The 21,248-nt window shown below is 39.7% G+C and overlaps 2 protein-coding genes across 7 annotated transcripts in view; one reads left to right on the top strand and one right to left on the bottom strand.

Annotated features, from left to right (window-relative positions):
- Positions 1–88: 88 nt before the first annotated feature.
- On the bottom strand, positions 89–5,896 carry LOC6728025 (glycogen [starch] synthase). 2 transcript variants are annotated; one of them, XM_016176697.3, is made up of 5 exons: positions 5,756–5,896; positions 2,515–3,488; positions 1,215–2,082; positions 978–1,113; positions 89–543 (listed from the first exon to the last, which is right to left on the bottom strand). In XM_016176697.3, the coding sequence occupies exons 2-5, from the start codon at positions 3,486–3,488 to the stop codon at positions 452–454; spliced, it is 2,070 nt and encodes a 689-aa protein (XP_016034640.1). In that variant the 5' UTR covers positions 5,756–5,896; the 3' UTR covers positions 89–451. The 2 variants fall into 2 exon arrangements, with proteins under 2 accessions (XP_016034640.1, XP_002103377.1); XM_002103341.4 differs by lacking the exon at positions 5,756–5,896 and adding an exon at positions 3,567–3,709.
- A 2,687-nt stretch (positions 5,897–8,583) lies between these two features.
- LOC6728023 (soluble guanylate cyclase 88E) overlaps positions 8,584–21,248 on the top strand; it is a 35,107-nt gene continuing 22,442 nt past the window's right edge. For 2 of the 5 annotated variants that reach the window (XM_039295715.2, XM_016175338.3), the window contains exons 1-2: positions 8,602–9,314; positions 10,135–10,374. The gene's annotated coding sequence lies outside the window, so the exon portion shown is untranslated. Of the gene's footprint in view, positions 9,315–10,134; positions 10,375–21,248 lie in introns of all 5 variants that reach the window. The other 3 variants (XM_016175341.3, XM_039295714.2, XM_016175337.3) reach the window with 3 other exon arrangements.

Here is a 21,248-nt window from a genome sequence, read left to right as displayed (position 1 = left end):
GACGGAAAGTTATATGTATAAATTTCTAACTGAAAGCTTTGAATATACTTTCATTTCCTATAGGATGTACATAGGTGCGATAAATGAGTGTACTTTAAATAACGATTTATTTGATACGCAGGGTATGAAGCTGGGTGACAGGGCGGGGAGACCTCGTTCTCCTTATGGACTAAACAACGTTTAATAAAATCTGGACTCGTCCTGCTCGAATGCTTACGCTTGCGATCTGGGCATACATAATATTAATAATTTGATTAGATGTGAAAACATTTGTTCTGGCATTTCAATTGCAGGTAGATAGTTTCGAAGGCATCCGGGCGAGAGTTTAGCCCGCATCTCGATGAACATTGGTGGAACAAGACAACTGGAACTTATGGTAATATTGCGCGTGTGTTGATTTCAATTGGTTTGTTCGCTACAAATATAAGCGCCTTCCATTTGGCAGAGAACTCTACTTAATCCCCAATTCCTTGAGTTCGGTCTCCTCATCCACGGAGTCCTCGTCATCCGAACCGTGAACCGATGGAGCTGGAGTGGTGTGCCCTGGTGATAAACATTATAAACATTATTAGACATGCATTTATCGTTTCTATAGTATCAGCAACATCGCTCATTAGTTAAATATTTTCATTTTCGCCTTGAAGGTATATGCATTCTAATTCGGTTGCTAAAAACATTAGTTGTCTATTAGGCTTTATCAGCAAATATGATAGAATTACACTCAAGAGCAAATCTAAAGTTGCAGCTTGCTTTTGGACCTGGTTATTTATTTAACATGATTTATTTAAACGTTTTTTATTACTTGATGAGAATCGTGAAAGTGGAATGTCCAGCAGCTGTTTTATTCGAGACTAAAATCTTTTGAATCCAAAGTACATCAAAAGTATTTAAAAATGCATTTACATTGAAATGTGTTGAGTAGACTTGAACTAAATATTTAACTTTCTAGCGATCTGCGTCTTCTTCCTGCCACTTACGCGATGAAGTAGGACTGGGAGGTTCGCTGTGCGGTCGCGAGAAGATCAAGTTGTTCTTCGACCCATAAAGAGACAATTCATCCACATAGTCTGGGTAAACAGCTTGCAGGGCCTTAACCCTGGCCTGTCTGTAGTACTGCAAATGAAAGTGTCATGGGTTAATAATTGGATTTTATAAAATAAAAGCATTGGTCGCTTCCGCGACCTTTGACGTAAGTTAACCCAATGAATACTAACAATGCCCAGGGTGCGCCAGTCCAGAAGATCGCTCAACCGCTCCGTGCGATTACGCTGGATAATGCGCTGGCGGCGGTTCAGCCTGGAGAACTCCATCATAAAGCTGGACAGCTGCTGAACGCTGTTCTCCAAGCCGATATAGCGGCGATCCACGATGTAGATACCGTAGGACTTGGGATCACTGATGTGCTCCTCCATGAAGCAGCCAAAGCCAGACAGATTGGTGGTTACGCTGGGGATACCCATCACCGTACATTCGGCGGGAGTGTAACCCCAGGGCTCGTAGTATGAGGGGAAGACACCCAAGTGGCAGCCACGGACAAATTCCTCGTAGTCGATTCCAAACAGAGGATTTGTGGATGTGAGGAACTCCGGATGGAAGACCATCTTGACACGATCGTGGCGCGAGTTGAACAGATGGCAACGACGGATTGAGGATAGCACCGGATCATTCCAGTCATCAGCCACATTGTGCGTGGTAACAGGCGGCATCGAATCGCGCTGCATGGCGAACATGCAACGCTTGATCTTGACCAGGTCATCCTTCTGAAGCAGATCATCGGCATTGGGTATGTTGCCCTGCAGGCAAGTGTCGAACATCCGCTTGCCCACGGCCTGCTGGACGTTGTTGATCGTATCGCGCAACTGCTTGATCACGGCATGTCCTCGCAGCGAGTCCACGTTGAAGTTGTTGGTCTTGGTGGGGAAGATGAGAAAGGCCACCACCGTGGTGTCCGGCTTCTCGTGCTTGAGCATCGCGTTCAAGCGGGCCAGTGCCTCGATGAAGATGTCGGCTCCCTTGTTGCCAAACTCGTAGCGACCGGCGATGAAGAAGTACAGGGTCTTATCTAAATCAAAGTCAATGTGGCTGTAGGGATAGAGAATATAATTGGATATTATTTTTTACTATACAACTTGATAAAGGCTTTCAAATGAATAAGTATTTTATAAGTTTGATCATGAATTGATTATCACCGAATGTATTTGTATCTAACCTATAAATCAATAAAATTCTTTTTTAGATGTTAGGTTCCATGCTCATATTAAAATACTATAGACTTCAAAACATGCATGTAGATTATAGAGAGACATGTTTCTATCGATTAACCTTTATTCAAGGGTGTAGAATATTGAAAACATTTCCGCATAACATTTTCTTTAGATAATACTATCTCTCCTGCATCGTAAAATGAACTCAGAATCGCTGAATTGTTATTGTCAATTAGCTAATAACTAATTATTTACTCTAATATCGGATATTGAAGATTTGGTGAACAGGAGTTCTGCATTGTCTACTCACCCGTAAAAGTGACCCCGCACGAATTCGTTGATCTTCTCCTTGGCAACGGCGTGCAAGTTCTGGAACTCGTGGATGGCCGAGAACTTCTTCACGTTCAGTCCATTGGGCGTGATGATGTCCGGTTTGCGCTTGAGCAGATGCTCTGCCTCGTAGCCCGTAATCTCGGAGACGGTGGTGAACACATGAGCCAAGTGAGTGGCACCTCGCTCCAGGCAATAGCGATGGTAGATTTGGCGCTTGCCCGCCTCCTCGTCCACGGCGAACTTGTCCAGATTGTTGTAGAAATCGGTGTTGCCGGCGCACAAGTAACGACCCAACAATGTGGCGTGGGTAGTGAACACAGTGGCGATCTCCACCAGACGAGTACGTAGGACAATGAGACCCACGCCAGCTTGCCATTCGTGGAAGTGGGCGACAATCCTCGGAGCGCTCAGTTCGTTGTTTTGCGAATAAGTCACGGCAAAGTTGCGGAACTCCTCCAGGAACTCGGCAATCATAAAGCCAAGGATAATGGCATCGTTCGTCTCGATATCCAAATGAGGTATTCCAATATGGCACTTCTCCCACATCTCCGATTTGAACTGATCCAGCTTCCAGGCGGCTGATCCAATATCGAAAAGGATTAATTGGGGATTTCCGTCCACCAGCCAGCGACCGGTGTGGATTTTATAGCCTCGCGAGCGCAATGAGTTGACAGCGTCTAGTAAGGGGTTTCCCCTGGGGAACTCCATCTCTTCCATCTCGGTGCGGGCACAGTGCTCCTTGTAGGGACCCATCATACACAACTGCTCGCCCATCTCCTCGGTGGAGACATATGCCTTCGACCGGATCACCGTGTAAATACCGCCCACCTTGTTGGCCACCTCCCATGCCACCTCGAAGTTCCAGCGGTTCTCCCGGGAAGCGATATCACCCCGATCGAAATAATCCTTAAGGTCCGCCCCGGACTCCACTCTTGAAAAGCGACGATTCATCTGGAACGACGGTTGCAATAGTAGAAATTAGTTTTTGTATAATCTCTGCCTTTTGTGCTGCCCTAAGTTGATCCCCACCCTCAGGGCGTAAGAGGTGGACTCGTTGTCCTCGAAACGGTAGGACTGCTGTCTGCGCATCTCCTTGATATGTTGGGAACGGGATGCTATAATCTAGACGCCGCTGATCTATAGCTGTACCTCTCCGTTGAGGCTCTCGTCGCGGACTGATAGTGTCAACTAAATTTAGCCACCGGCTTGACCCACATTACAAGCAGCGCTTCCTTATCGCTTACACTTGTATATTAAGACAAAACTTATATTTCATACAAAAAGCTATTAATTCAAATAAATATTTTATTTGAACATGCATCTTAAAGGATTCTACATTTGAGGTAACGAGTATTTCGCGTTAGTTATGTCCAAAAAATCAAACTTGTACGTTTTTAAGTTATGATCGGTGAAAATAAGGGTGTGGTTTCAATTAAACCTGTATGAAGATCGCCTGATTTCTCGCGGTGCATCGACCGCGCTTGATGTTGGCGCTGCTCGTATTGGTATTCATTGTCATCACGCCGGCATTTGTTGCATCACCACGCAGCGAGGTGCGATCGATCCGCTATCAGGCGAGTGCAGTTGCATCGCTGCAGTTTATGGACTGATAACCGGTGCTATGCGACATCGCCCATGTCCCTGACAGTCGGTCATTTATGTACGTGCCATATTCTATAGCTATAGATGAGGCGTCTATAAGCCAAAGGTCTATTTTCGGATGTCGGAAATGTTTAGTTCAGTTTCATTAGTGAGCAAAGATGAGTTTGCCAAATTTCCCGCTCTATATGTACGAGTATACATGAAAATTTGGCAAATGTTTTTCAATTGTCAACGTCACGAATTGAGAGTAAAAATGCTGAAGGCGTCAGTTTATCCTAAATTTTTTATTTGTCTTCTACTTATTTAGTTTTCAGGTTTATCCATCTAATCGAATTCGAAGTCAAAAGGGGTTGTCTTAATTGAAGACTGTCCAGAATGACCTTGGCAAACGAGGAAACCACAAAATATCAATAGACTTAAAAGTTCGAGACAATAAAATGATTTCACTTATTAATTATCTTAACTGTGTTGATATAACGAAATGCGGGCTATAATCTATTGACATAACTTTCTCTACGGCTTTGGGTTAATCGTATATCACTTATCTGGATTTGTACCTAATAATTCACCTTTTATTATAGGACTCTCTTTTACTCTCTCTCACTTCCGTACCTTGTCCTTCCAAAGTTCGCGTTATTTATAATTAAACATAAACTGAGGACTAAACTTTTTCAGGACTATATGCACTTTATCCGCCGCTAGAGGGCGTGATATCTTAACTATCACTCGATTGCACTTGTCTCCTTCGCACTTCCCACTCACAATTATGTTTGAAAGAAATTAACGAAGGAATGCGAGCAAAAGTAAAAGTGAGAAAAACCTCTTGGCACGATTACTAACAGTTGAACAATTCGACTTCTTGCACTTGATAATTTATTTATTTTATTGCGAAGGAGGAGGTGAAAACGAAGTGCTATCTCACTCGCACCCGCACATACGCACTGCTGCAATGCAACTCCGAAATTAAAAAGAACAACAACAACAGCAGCAGCAACAACAACACAGCGGCAAGACCTCAAGTGTACGTGTGTGTTTGTGTGTTTGTGGCAGGCAGAGATATTTTTTTCATTGCCAGCTAAAAGTCAAATAAAGGTCAGTGGCGGCGTGCTGCTGAGCGAGAGCGTGAGCACTAAAAATTGTTCACCATTATTGGTGTTATTCTTGCGCCCCATTTTGTTATTGTTTGTTCATGTTTGTTGTTGTACGCATTGTTGTTGCCATATTCAACCCGCTCAACAAGTTTAAAAACTTGATAATTTTGTTTTTGTTGCACTGTGTGGTGGGCGAAAGAGAGGGAGAGAGAGGACGCCCGGAATTTGTATTTTCTTTTTCATGCGGCCGGCGCATTGATAAGGCTAATAACGCTTATCACCGACTATTTGTTTATGTTTCGCGTTTGTTACTTTTCCAGCAGGTAGTGCTATAAAGTCTGATAACGTATGTTTCCACAGCATTCGCTTGGCGCCAATTACGAAATGCAACAAAAACTGCAAGCCGCTGATAACGATGTTTGCTTGAAAGTGCATCAATCGGTGTGTGAAAGTAACTTTAAGTTTGGCACGCGCACGGCTATATATTATATATATATAGTCCCCCGATCTCGGAAATACAATCACCTTGGGGCCACCGCAGTCGCTGTTGTTGGCCACACGAAACAAAACGAATAACTGAAAAAGAATTCGAAAACAAAAAGAAAATCCATGGGCAGCCGGGAGAGTTCTTGTTCCTGTTGTTGTTGTATTGGCGAGTGGGAGTTTGCGCAGAGAGAAATGCGGAAGGAAATTAATATTTTTCTGTCTGGGCACACTGCCACTGTGTTCGCCTGTGCCCAGTGTGGCAACTCTGGGCTTTGACTTGCCAAAAACTGGCAGTCTTAACATAGCAATTTTAAACGATGCTTGTCACAATGGTCGACGTCATAGAGCAGATGTTGGTGCCTGTATCGTCGTCAATAATTGCCAAAAGCATAGTGTTATATTGTTGTAGTGTTGTTCTGTTCAATATGTTCATGATGTACCAGTCGAAATTCAAATATTATCAAGCACGTTAAAATTTTAATTTACAATGAATAACAATATATATATAATTATATATACAATATTTTTGAGCTCTCAGGTCAACTAAAGCACACTTTTTAAAAATGCGCGCCCACTTTTTTGAAATAACGTAAGCAAGTAACGTAAGCAGCATTGCCAGCTATAAAAAACTGTTCGTATTTCGCCACAGAGCGGGAATTTTAAAGTTTAGTCTAGAACCTTTTTGATAGAAGTATCGCAGTTCATTATTCCATACAATTACATCGAAAGATTTTAGTTTTCATTTAAGATTGCATCTGTTCTAAAATTTTACTAACAAATAAATAATTTATAATATTATTTATTACATTGATTCTTTCCTAGATGCATTTTATCTTTGTTTCTTTTGCAAATTAAAATTGCATATTTGGTTGCCATCTTACCTTGATCCAAATCCGTTTGGACATTCAATTGTCCATCGTCAACGCTCACCTTGAATTTTCTTCAGTTTTCGCATAAAAAGCCATATTTCACAGAAATTTGAACAGTTTGTCGTAACCTTGCTCTATAAACAATTTAATGTCCGCTCACTTAACCTCAATTAAAACTGGAAGATGGACACGCAACTTTCCTGTCGCCTTTTAATTCCCATTCTTCCATTTCGAGCTTGCGTTTTTATGTTTATTAATTGAAAAGTGTGAAGAACAGGCAATCATTTACAAATAGAAAGATAGAGATGGCGCAGGATAACTGGGTCAATTGAGTAACCGCAAATATTTCAATATCAGTAGCGCATTCTTTTCTTTAAAGAGTATAAAAAATTTAAAAAAAAATATTTTTATTAATGTTGAATTACCCCGTCGCCAGGTGGCGCTGTAGCTTCAATTGACTTTCTCAGCGGTTCACAAGGTCAAAGGACATTAATATTATTATTATTTGTGCCATCGTCTGCTTTCAATGTCTTTGAAGCGACTTGCTCTTTGTGTCCTTCATAAACATCCATTGATAACAGGCACAATGGCACAAGGACAATATGAAAGTGCCGACTTTTATGTTTATGACATATCCTTGCCATTTAACTGTAAATCATTTTGGCTTGCATTTGGCTCACTTGTTTCACAACCCACCCACCTCCCCCCCATTTCAGCCCTCATCCGCCGATTTTAGTTAGTTTTGCAATTTCCTGCAGCGACAATTGTCACCAGGATTCACATTCACACTTACACTTACACTTCATAGTCGTAATGGTCACACTCATGACTGCCTTATCTCTGTGGCCAGGGAATACGAACATTTTTCGGGGTATTCGTGGGTCAAGGACAATGCTGAATGCTACATTTTGGCCCCTTGCCCAAATAAATAAATGTACGCTGTGAATTTTTAATTAAGGAAAGGTTTTTGAATTTCTGCAACTTATTTCTTATTTCTTACAGCAATTCATGAAATTTGAATTTTTTTGGTTAGTAAAGACCACTAAAAATTACTTTTAATCTTATCATAATTCAGACTTAACTGATCCCAACAAAGAAAGAAACAAAATGGCACGGGAATTCGAAAATAAACGGGAATTATCGAGGCCAAACGCCTTGACCACGCCATAAAGAGCTTAATTAAAAACTTGGCCATAATTCATTAGTGACCATGGCTTGGCACGTGAACTCTAGTCACTCGCCTCTGGAATAAGACATTGGCTGCGAGCTCAACTTAACCGACTTAAGGTTAAGGGACGTCCCAATGAAATGTGACTAATTTATGTCATGACACCCATCCACCAACCCGCCCACTGCCAAAGCACCCGCTGTCGAAATATTGCAGGACAATAAAGATAACAACGAAAGAAGCTTCCCAAAAAAAGTCGAGGTTGCGTTGATTGCGCTTATGCGGCACAAGAAGCCAAGACAGCTGGAAATTAGTGATGGCTAATGAACTCAACCAAAAGATACTCATTACTTCGTGACTACCACATAGAAAGAAAATTCTTAAGCATTATAGAAGAAAATGCTCATAGAAAGTGAATGTGATGATAATATATATTCTAAAAATTATATTAAACAATCATATAAATAACTTAGCACATTTGCTTTGATAACTGATAGCATACTGTGTAAAAAGTGTTGCCTACTGCGCGGCGCATGCGTTTACACATACCGAACATGCAACATGGTGAACGTGGTTGTGCTGTGCGTGGTTGTTGGTGGCGGGTAGGTTGTTTCTGTGGGTGGTGCTGGCCGGAGGATGCTGACAGTGTTTGTACACAAAAAGCGGCGCCACAGCAGCGGGAGCAGGAAAAACAGAAGCCACAGCAGCTGACGACGCGAATTCGAAATTCGAAAACTGTTATCAACAAACGCCGCGTATCTGTGTGAGTTGCGTATGCTTGGGTATATGTGTATTGGTGTTTGGGCCCACTTGTGTGGGTGACTGCCTGGCAGTGGCAGATGAACATGAAGCCCATCAGTTGGCGGCTGTTGCACGTTGCGTGCGGTTTTGTTGGGCTCCGAACTCCGCAGCTGCGTGTCCTGTACTCCGAACGCACATCGTTCGTGTGCTCGGAAAATATTCAAAGTGCGTTCCGTTGTCGTTGTCAGTTGTTGGCTTTTTAATAACTCACCAGCGAGTGGCAACTAGTCGCAAACACTATGGCCCAACTATCTCCTGGACAAGGGACAAGCCTGTCATTTACTATTCGCCACTGGCGGCAGTCGGTTGTCCTCGCGCTTATCAGCTGAGCTTCGAAATAGTGATCGGTTTAAAGCCAAATTTAAAGTTCATTCGAAATGTTGGAATTTAAGTTAAAGTACTAAAACAAAAAAAAATCCTAAATCAATTAAGTAAACCTTGGTAAACATTTGAAAAATTAATAAACCAAATAGTGTGAGAAAATTAAAAAAGATTCATGTGCTCATAACACTATTGATTTGTAAATACAAATAAACCCACGATGAAGAAATAAATTGTTGTTATAAATTAACAAAAAAACAATGGAAAATAAATTTTCCAAATCTCTGACAATAATAAATGATGTTAATAATTCCCTTACGCACTCTGCACAGCCTTAATTAATGTGTTCCGTAAGCGACTTGCTTTTATATTAAGCATACGCCCGGTAGGTCGACGCAAACGGTGGCACAACTTTGGACCCGTTGTTGCATCTGGCGCTGTAAGATTCTCTAAGGGGCAACATCAAAAACCACTTTATAATGCGATTTGTAGGAAAAACCAGTTAAATTGCGTAATTAATTCAAGCGAACATCGCTACACAGCAGCAAAGAAGTTCCAAGCTACTGCGAAATTAGCCAACAATTTTAATGACAATAACTCAGCAGTTTGTCGAGGCATAGGCATTTCATATTCACTTTTGATTTCGCTATATATTTTAAAGGAAATTATTGTATAGTTATACATTTTAAAGAATGATTTGCGCAAATAGAATTGCTTGTATTAGAAATATTTAATGTAAACAATTAATAATATGTTCTCATTAATGCCATTAAACGAAAAGATAACGCAACATATACACAACATATACTTTTATTTAGTTTTCTCTTGAATGGTAGGGTATTTCAGGGTCTGTGTGGAAAGACAAAAGGCTTATTTGCCTCAAGCAAAGAGCTGCTGCAAAGTGTGCGAGCAAATTAAAGGAAAGGCCTGGCACAAGTTCACTCAAGTTATGCTGAGCGCACCAATTTTTCAGGCAATTTAATTGAAGAGCTCTTGTGAGTTTTTCGCATTCAAGCAACGCAACCTGAATCGCTTTTGTATGACGAGCCGAGATTCATTTATCCCGGCAATAATTTGGTTGTCACGCCTTCAAATCTGAGGAATCCGCTAAAACCAAACGGAAATAAAAACACGCAGCAAAAAGTGTGATGAAATCAAATAAAACCGAATTATATGAGCAACGCGTACCCATAATACAATATGTATTCCATGTTCATCACGACATTCCGTTTCCTCTTGTTTTTTATTTTTTTGATCAGGTTAAGCGGGCCGCAAATCCGCATCGCGTAATGAAAATCAAAGTACATAAATATAAAATTAAATGTCGTAAATAAAAGAAATAATAGCATCAGGACACATAAAATATGCATGTATATGTGGGTGTAATGTAAAGACGCGACTCGCGAGGCGGCAAAGTGAAATTTAAGAAACGTGCCACATTAAATATTAAGGAACTCAGAAAGCCCCCAAAAAAATTATAAGGAACCTAGCAACGTTTGGTAAGCTTAAATTAACTTAATTTATTTAGAATAATAAATGAATATGGAACATGGAGAGTAACTCAGGAATGACAGAACTGCAAATTTTGAAACACAAAGTGGGTTTTATGATAACTTTGTCAAACCAATTTCATTGTAAAAAATACTCTTAGCTAATGCAAAATAATCAAAAATTCCAGATTCAAAGTCTTGCTTCTGTGTTTTTCCTTCAAAATACTTAAGCCAAGCTAATTGAATGTTTTGCACATTTTTTTTATCCATCTAACAAGAAATTATAGGCGCATCGTTAGCTAATCAATGAGCGGAACTGTGATTTATCAGCTCCCCTATTGATTTATTCGAAATGGCGCTGAAAGCATTCCATTCCACAGCATTAACGTCCTGTTTTTATTTATTTTTTGGTTTTTTTTTTTTTTTTTTTGGTTACTTTAATGTTTACGGGGCGGCTGATTCTGGCTATGCATTTAGAGCAAAGTTCAGGGGGCAGGAAATGCCATAAAAACAAAGTCCTGGCCATAAAACATAAGAGATGGTCAGAGCAAAGTGCAGCCCCAAAAAAATCGCATATGTGCTATATAATATATGTTCTTCATGGGCATTTCATAAATAGTTTTGTGTGGCGCATTAAAAAAACATAAAATAAAGAAATGAATAAAAGGGAAAGTGAAATGTGCTTTAAAAGGGAAATCATTCAAGGATTTGGCATGGTGGGTTTTTCATTCTGGCTTAGCCAAGCAAAATTCTATGCAAATGAGCTTCGGGGCGAGGAAAGTCTTTCCAATTTTTATTGTTTTTCTGCTCCTGATTTTTTTGCGGGGATTTAACCCACTAAAGGCGCGATGAAGCGTCGGAATTTGCCAAAAGCCGCAACAAACAAAACAAAATGAAAAGGGCACAAACTGAAACAGAAAAAGGGGAGAGGAAATGAAAACAAATAGAAAATGGCGTGAAAGTTTTATACGATTTGGAAAAAGGCGTGACACAGGAGCAAAGGGTTTGCAGAGGCAGGCAAAATGTCCTGATGAATGTCCTGGCAGTTGGGAGCTCTCGAATGTGGGTTCAAACACATATCCTTACAGATAAATGTATTTGATGACTGTCTGAAGAGCGGAAATGCATTGAATCCCCTTGAGTTATGGAAAAGGAAGTAAACATTATAAAAGCATAGAATGATTTATGTATGTACTAACCATATTTGGGGCTCGATACACTAAAATCCACTTAAGTTATGATAATGAAAGATAATCCCAGATTTATTCTAGCTTATTTAGATATGATTTTATTGAAACTACTCCCGCACATTTGGGAACACGTGCGCTAAATATAGGCGCAAAGTTTTATCGACTGTCAATAATTGATGCCAATCGCTGCTTATCAGTAGCAATGCGATTAGCCCAATCAAACTGCTGCGAAATAAACAAATCGACAAGTGGAAAGCAAACACAGGAAATGAAGTCAACACAAAAATAGTGGGTGCTAATTATAATTATAATATATGTAACTTTGGACGGCGTGAAATTGGCAATCTGTAACATTTGGGGTCACGGCTAGTAACCAGTTACCAATAATCGAGATTTTCCCTTATCAGCCACGCTGGGCGTCCAAAAATAAACGAAAAATATATTTTTGGTGTCAAACAGGCTCACACAATCGTGAAAACACCTCCTTGTTGCTCGTCAAGTTAATAAACGTAAAATGAGCTTGTCACATCAACAATACTCATAACAATGAAAAACCCTCCCTCTGACTACTGATGAAATAATTTTAGACACTTTTCCGGGTTTTCCAACAAGTCTATATGTTAATTACATGAACAGCATTTTCATTCCAGAAAATATATATTTATATATATATTGAAATGATATTACACAAACGAATCTATGTAAATAAAGTCCTCTAAAAAGTATAAGTTTATCAAAGTGACATCTTATATTATTCCCAAAAATTCGTCACATATTTCTATTTGATAAATCGCGCTTTACTCTTTTATGAAAGTGTATTAAACAGTTCGACTTACCTCCATTTGCATGAATTTCGTTGCTCCGGGTGTTGATTATAATGATAAGCACTTTAACCACAGGCATGCAAATTGCCAGAAGGCAAAAACGTTAAAATTTAACAACCTTGGCCTCAACACACACACCATATACACACAAAAACACACCCACACACACATACAAAGGCAAATTTTGGGCCTAAGTGTGAGCTGGGAAAATGTTCCTCAGGCAAATTCAATTTCGAATCGCCTACCATTCTGTTTTCATCTTTATTGGAACTTTTCTAGTTCAGCACATTTGACACTTGAGATGGTCCTCTTCCTGTAGCCCCATCTCTCTCTGGTTGTCTCTACCCGTCCCGCTCGGTTGTTACGTGTGTGCTCAGTGAACTGTTAAACTGCCGACATGGCCACTCAATCTCACCTTGCGGCAACAGGTGACACGAACTTGGCTTATTGAAATGTTTTCGACACTTCTTGATTGACAGCATCTGAATGAAAACAATTTGTTATTGAAAAATGCCTGCCTGAAAGAATATCAGGAAATTAAACTGTTTTTCATAATTCATTTATTTTCGAGCCTGAAAATTGGACGAATTTATATTGAGCTTTACGTATGAAACAAACATAATTTTATGAATGAATGAATATAGTTGAATGAATAGTTGAATTGAAAAATTTGTAATTAGTTTGTTTACAAAACCTATTCAACAGAACTTTATTTTCATTGGTTCGAGCAGTTCTGTAATTATTCAAATATTTCAACGTCCGTTGAATAAATCACATGGCGCACGTGTTCGTAATGTGCGCCAAAAATCGCAAAATCACAAAGGAAATCTGCGAGTTAGATTGGCCAGAACCATTTCACAAACTTTGGCGCTACTGTCCCATTCCATTGAGCCGCTCGTATTCCGCATTCGCCAAAGCTAATATTCTGCTCGCAATAAAAAGATGGCCTTCAGCAGGCTTGGACCAATAATTCATTCTTGATTTCGGCTTAAGGCCAACTTGGTGTTAAAGTTTTCCTCGGTTTTCCCATCTTGGTTTCTGCCCTCCACAGATGTCATCCTCCGCCTCTGCTTTCCCAGCTGGACTGCAGCATATCTCATTCTAATTTGCATTTTTATGTCTGTAAGTGATATTTCTCTTCGCACTCACTCGCCATCTCTTTCTTCGTCCACTATGTCTGCCTCTTTCGCAGACAGTAGGCGGCCAAGCGGAATACTGAATTTTTATGCTCAGTCACATGAGTAAGTGAGTTCTGGGCGGCTTGTGGCTGAAATGGTGGCAAAAACAGGTCGGGCTCTGGAGGAAGTTTCTGCTGCTCGGTGTGATAAAGCCTGAATTATTAAATATACATAAATCAAGGGACAAGAGGAATGAAAGCGGTTGCATTAAGCTTAAGGAACTACAGGTTACACTGATGTCAGTGGATTTAAATTAATCTTGGTAAAACTTTAGGGAATTCTATATTACATTATTATATTATGGTATGCTACAGATTCTTAAAGAATTATATAAATATATATACATATATAGGCCAAATCTTTCTTATTTGAAGATTATAGATTTCGAGGCTTAACTGTAGCATTAAATATTACGGCCAGGAGTGGCAGGGCCATAAAACTTTTCAAGTTCGACTGCAGGGCAGAATCCTCTCTAAATCGATACCATATATCACTGGCTTATATGCTGTTTATGGCACTTGTTGTTGTGGCAAGATTTGCATAATCAGCTTCCAACTAATTAAAAGGCAATCAACCGGGGATAAAGGAGGGAATGTAGATGGGCTCCAGGCTACCGAGGCAACAATCGTAAGCGAAACACTCAACAAGCTGCCGAAATACACGCATTTTCACCTGATGCCTCCATCGCCATTTCCATTCGCCGCAGTATTCCTCTGTTTTTCCACTTTGCCCGTGTGCACCTGTTAACCAGAAGGATGGAGAGGCAAACAGGAAAAGTGGAAATGTCGAGGCCCGGGTCCTGAACCAATCAGTGCGGCAGAAAATGAAATTTTCCCCTCTCTAATGGAAAACGGAAATGAAGTCTGTGAATATGCAAGTTGTGGACTTATGTCGGCGTACGAGTTTGCCAAGATTGGGATTGGATTGACACTACAGCAGCTTGGGAACTTGATGGAAACTAAAGTCAATCTACAGCGGGATGAGATTGAATATAGATCTCTGCACCAGGAGCAGGAAAGTTTGTTCTTTGATTCGTCCAAGATAATGGATAAAGTTGGATTAGGTTGGCGTAAAAAACTGAAAAAAAACTAAACTAAGCAAATATCTCATTATAAAAATGAAAACTAACTTAGCTTCAGATTGCAGTGCGTTGTAGTTAAGTCTGTAGTGAAGTAGCATTGCTAGCAATTTCATTTTAATCTATTACTTTGTAGAAATCTTATAATGAATACAAGTTATATACCAATCATCACCAACTTAAAAACAAACCACTAAATTCGAATTTTCACTGATGACACAAATTAGCACTTAAAACTTCTTGCCATACATCCCTCGCTTTAATTGGCCCAGGTAAACAGGGGAGAGCGTGAAAAGTGAAAACTTCTGGCAGAGGGAAAAGGGCGGCCGACTTGAAAGAGTTAAAGCAAAACTTGGTCAACTTGGAGAAAAAGCAAACGGGATTCTGCAAAGGAAATCCCATTAAAACTTTTTCTGCAGCGGGCGAAGCGACAAAACAAAATTATTAGCTGCACGGACATTGTGCATACGCCGCGTGTGCCGCCATTGAGCAGTGTATCGCGTATACGCAGCGTTGGCCCATGTTGCCGCCTGGGCGCTAATTCGATTTCAGCCAAGGGTAAACATCCTGTCCGGACCGGTGTCTGTGTCTGTCATGTTAATAGCTATTCCGCCCTCTATTTAGCCAGTCTGCCAGCCAGGAGGCCCATTAAAAGGGCCTCTAAACCTCATGTGCATTTGTCTCACGTGTCGGCATGCCGTTTATTGCCAATCTGATGAGTAACTAGGGGCATGAAATGTGTCGCGGCGGATGGAGGAGTTGGAAGCCACGTTTGGCGCTCATTAATTTCCATCGTGTAGGTTTTTAATGAAGATGCGTGCCTGGCACATCAGAAGAAAAGCGCTGGCAGGGCGGCAAGGGAACTTGACTTCCGCTCGAAGCTGTCGGGAATAATTTATGCTAAGCCAAAAAGTTAACCCGCCGCTTGTTAACCGTATTATGCCCGGAGCTACGTCCTTGTGCCGTGAAAAATAACCCCGGTATAAACACACAAGCCAAGGCAAATACAAACTCCCTTAGGTGGGCTAAACTTTTTGTGAAATTTTAAGCAGTTGACTTATTTCAATTATGAATAATTAGCGGGGCAAATTTAAATACAAGGACGAACGCGAAGCTTCCTTGCAGTAATTACGAGCTCATGAATTAGCGCAGCATTTAAGTTTTCAAAGAGAAAATAGGAGAAAGAGATTATAATCCTTAAATAATGCTGGATGTTGAATTATCAGAAACTAAGTAAGCTAGTCAAAACAGTGACTTAGTACTCACTTCTTAAAGGCATAGGAACTTAAATTTATTTTGTAGCCAAGTAAATAAGCAAAAGCAATGCCAAATAGCACCGCAAAGCGACCAGTGAAACACACAGAAATAGCAAAGTGTCCCCAAGGACATTTAAGCGGCTTGACTTGAATTAAATTTTTCATTCAACGTGCGCAGAGAAATGAAATTAAATGCCTAAGCTGGGCGGGAAAAAGACAAACGGACGCTGGGAAATAAATAAACAAGCAAACACTCTTTCATTTTGGGGCCGACTACTTACTACCCGCACTAAGACCAACTAATCACCGTTGACAGACGGGCGAATGAAACACACACTGAACTGGACACACAGGACGGAATCCTTGTGGGAAAAGGACATTAGGCGCTAGGATGGAGCAGATCCCTCCGCATTCGTACAAAACTCGATTTTATGGCAGGCGAAGGCTGTGCGTCCTTTGTTTTCCTTTACAGCATTTTATTTCCCTTTTAATTTAAGTTGATGCGCTAAAGCACAAGTAAAGGCAAAGATTTATAAACAAACCTGGGGCTCTGCTGCTACTTTCTGGGCCAAGAGAAATATTTACACTGTCATAGGAACAGAAGCAACTGGAATAAAAGTTGCACATGAGTTAGCAAAAAGCATTTCCCTCTGCAGATAAAAAAAACCTAAAACAACATTGTGGTAGTTGCTGTCTTTTTACACAAGGTTATCACATTTTCGGCCAAATTCCCTCTATCCACGAAAACCGCAAATGTCCCGGAAAATATGTTGAAAGCAAATGTGTTTTTCCGACAGCGCCTACGCTTTTGAATGCACATTAAAGCTTTAAGTAAAATTTAAGCAAATGAGCCAACATAAATATTTTTCATACTGCCCGGACTTGAACTTAATTTGACAGAGATTTTCATCCCAATTTATTTAATGAAGCCGTGGGAGAAAAATTGAGATTTTCCCCTCGTCGCCATGAAAATTGTCAAAGTAAACAGACCTTTGCCACATTATATCCTGTGAAGCTATAAATAGTTTTGAGGCGTCCTTTAGCCACCCGCTTGTTTTATCAGCTTTACGGAAGCGCCCAGAAACATGGCTTAAAAAAAAGGATAATGAGCCAACATATGTTTGCCCTGAAAAGTACCTACCCAAAAAGGAAAAATGGGAAGGCCAAAACGAAATGCGAATGAAATTCAAGCGGAAAACAAAAAATAAAGTACGGGGCAAACAAAACAAATTTTTGGCCCTCAGGGCGGAATATTAAAAAATGGCATGAGGGTAAAAATGAAGGGAATTTACGCAAAGCTGCTTGTCACTCTCACTGACACAGTGGGAAAACGGAAAAGCAAGTGGAAAATGTGGAAAAGCGAGAGCAGCTAATAATATTTATGGGCGCTCATTTTAATGCCAACTGTCAACGAGAAAATAATGTGTCTGTACATACACATATGAGCATTTTCATCCGGCCAAAAGCAGCAGAAGCATATCCTGGAAAGCGGCTTAGAGGAAAGTGGGTGCAAATGAATAAGGCCAAAAGCCGTTGTTGTGTTTAATTTGTAATAAAAATGAAGTGCACATTTATGGGGCGAGACAGGTAAGCCAAATGAATGTGTTTCGTTTCTGTTTAGTTATATCTATTGTAAAAAACAAAAGGCTTTAGATCTTAAGATTCATGTAAATATTAAATTTTAAATCCATTTTAAGCCCACAGACTTTATATATTCCAAATATTTTCTAGATAAAAGCTGACTTTGGATATGTTAGAGTTTAATAAGATTAAGTGAGTTCCCTAACGAAGAGATAAAAAGGCTCAATTCATTTTAGTAAAAACATTTAGCAATTTCTTCACAAGAAGCTCACAGCAGAAGCTCCTAAAAATCCCTTTAAATTTAATTTAAATTCCACAAGCAAATCATTTTAAACAAGCGTTATTCAGGTGCTTTGACCCAAATTGTATTCAAAGGGAAAACAAAGTTAAATTGAAAAGAAAGGCAGACACTCAAGTAAAGCAACATTTAATTCAATTTCAGCTTAAATGGGAAATATATATATGTAATTGGGATTTAAATTAGGCAATCTTTTAGGCATTTTGCTCAGGTGTTGCAATTTACTTTGCTGGAATTTCGGCCGCATATTTTAGGATCCTCTTTGCATTCCCATTTTGGTTGGCATTTTTATTGGATAACATTTGGGAAATTTAAGAAAATTGAATTACAACCAAGAGGTCATTTAAATTCAGCTCTCAAATTTAATTAAAATTCTTTGCCAGATATCTGTTAAGTGGTTTCAATTTGATTAAATAGGCGGGTTTTGGTTTGCCACATTCTTCCAACTACAAATTTGGGCCTCGAATTTTCCGCAGCATTCTGTGAGGCAGGAAAATCCACTTCATTTTTTCACACTTTAGCAAATAAACCTGACTGGCGGAGGCGGCGACAAAAGTTTTTTTTGTTCGGCAAGTCAAGGAGTCAAATGGCGATGGTTGCCAAGGTCGCACCCAGAGCTCTTTCAGCTGACAGTTTCATTTTGTTGGCCTCGTATTCTTTTATTGATAGAAAGATATCGCACACAAAGCTGAGATGGCTGAAAAAACCGCCAGCCAGGCCCACGAAAAAAAAGGGCATTTGATAGCATTTCAAAAAGTTATCGCTCGGCATCGTTATGTGGCTGCGTGTGTTTGGCATGTTTAATCAGACAGAAACCATAAGCAAATAGGCAAATTGTTTGCAAATAAACAAGTCGAAAAAGTTTACCAGAAACGGGTTTGAAATGACGACGTGCAAAGGGGGAAAACTTTGACGGCTTTTGGCTGAGATAAAACGATTACGGTAGGCTGAAACTCGTTTGATAATGCCGACACCATCAGGAATTTGTACTTTCTCCTAATGTAAAATATTTCGAAAATATTTGTATATTTTTAGACTCTATAGAAGATTCAATGTAGATGAATTTTACGAATAAGCTAAAGTTAATTTGAATATGAAAATATACGACACAACAACATGTTTTTGAGCTATACGCTCAAAATCAATCAAAAAGTAAACAAGTTATTAACTTTCCTAGAAGTCAATGTATGCAATAACGATTTTTATTGAGCGGCAAAACAACTTGATGTACAATTTACATTTGCTTTGTTGTCGTACCCCCAGTGGGATCAATTACTTGACTCGCATTTACTCATTACGACCCATAAATAAGTCAATGAAAATACGACTGACTGGCTGACTGAGCCATAATCTTTGATGGTTTGCCGAGGGATAACAAGAAGTAGGAGGCAGCTATGACCATCCAAAATTGTGGGTTGTCATGCCAAATAAGATGATAGGATGGCATTTGTTTACGCAGAGCAAAAGTCGAGCAATTGATGCGTTAACCCCAATTTGATTTGTCTCATTGTCAAACGCTCCACAGACTTTCAAGTGCCACCAACCCCCTCAGCCCCTCACTTAAGCCAGCCAGATTACTGTTCATTAACATACCATAGTCCTTGCAGGACTTGTCTGTCCACAGGATCTGAGCAAACAATAACAATACCCGGCCGAAACGTCTGAGTGCCACACAATGAATGGTCCATTCTCTATGTGTGTTTTTGGACCCGCTCAAACACAAACAAGTAAATAAATATGCTTCGGTTCAGCATAAATAACCCACGGATTTGGGGTGGCTTCCTCCACGGCAGATGTTGACCCACATTCCGCCAGCTGGAAGGCGGATTATGAGGGGACCCTTCTGAGGTCCTTTTTCTAGCTTAAAGTACTGTGTAAATATGGGCGCAAACTATCGTCCAAGGATGCGATGAAATGTTGAAGCAAATCTGTTCAGTGAAGAATTCTCGCTTGTCTTAAAGAATTTATAAAAATTTACATTGGTAAGAGATCTGAAAACGAGCTGCCAATAGTTAAAAAACAATCCGAATCAATAAGCTACAATGATATAAAGCAACTGCAAGCGCATTAATCATGAGGCCAACTTTAATGACTATCGTATTTAATTTACAAGCGGCAAAAAGTTCAACAGCTTTCTCTTGTCTGCCCGGAAAAATGAGAAAATTTATTATTTACCGCAAAAAATGTGGCTCAAAATATCATTTTCCATGCTGCGATGGCTGCAAACAAATTGATTTTCAATTTTTATGCTTGCCTAAACGGAAAATTTGTGCACAAACCAAAAAAAAAAACTGATATTTTTCGGGGTGTTGGGAAATTGCAATGCATTTATTATGAATGAGCAAATCGGGAAAGTATCTCAGTGTGCGAAATTCAACCTTGAAGATTGAGGACGTCCCCAGAAATTGTTCATTCATTCCACTGAGTTGTATGCAAATATACACACAACATTTACATATATATTCGCTTATGAATTTGTTGTTGGGGCAAAAAGCTTAGGGAAATCGCCGCGGGACCCTCTACAAATTATATTTACTTGCCATTGAAAGGAGGAAAAATCTTTTAAAAATTGCCCCACTTAGGGTAAAATTTAATTTTAAATGTAAGTGAGTTCCTTTTTAGTATTTGTTATGCTAAGTTGTACATTTTCATTTTTCCAAACATTTCATAGCCTGATTATGCAGCGCCACTTGCGAATTGAGAAGGACATTTTACTTTTATGCATGTAAATTACCTTAATTGTGGCTGTAAATGGTAGTTTGTTTTAGCAATTTAATTGTGCATATTGACACTTTGTGCTATTTACACTTGTTGTTTGGTCAGCGTAATAACAATACATTTTAGGAAGATAGGTGATAATACAAATATTAGTATATCTATTCACATGTTTATATTTATGTGTTTGATTTACTGATTTCCCACCTTGCATACAGTGTACAAACAAGGGAAAACCACTTAAGCCCATTTCCATCGCCTTGTTGCTTAAATTTTTAATCAGTTTCGCATACATCGAAACTCCATTCCCATTAAAACTTAATGACTACAATGAAAAATTGAAAATTCTCACAATTCCCGCACGCACTCGGAAAAGCTCTTCATAATTCACTTGAAAGGGTGAAAAAAAAGGCTACCACTTAAGCCTCTTGGCATTTTTGGAGGACACCGAAAAGTAATCACTTCCGCATCCCTGTGCATCCTTGTGGCACTCCTTAAGCATCTCGTGGGTTGACCTTCGTTTGATTCTGATTTGATGGTTAGTAAGAGGCTCCATCGAAAAATATCGCTAATTTTGCGATATAATATATAATGTTTTTGATAAATGACCTGAGCGGCGCTCAGTCTCAATTTGTTCACGGCTAAAGTTGCGCGAAAGAAAGTAAGATGAATATCTCAAAGCTAATCACTTAACGCAGGGATTTGGCAGAATCCTGCCGTCGGACACATTAATCAGCTTCAGATTGATCAATCAAAGTTGTTG

This window comes from Drosophila simulans, chromosome 3R (assembly GCF_016746395.2).
Source record: "Drosophila simulans strain w501 chromosome 3R, Prin_Dsim_3.1, whole genome shotgun sequence".
In the NCBI taxonomy this organism is placed as follows: Eukaryota; Metazoa; Arthropoda; class Insecta; order Diptera; family Drosophilidae; genus Drosophila; species Drosophila simulans.
Note: the sequence above shows the minus strand (reverse complement) of the source record. Positions and strands in the feature narration are given on the sequence as shown.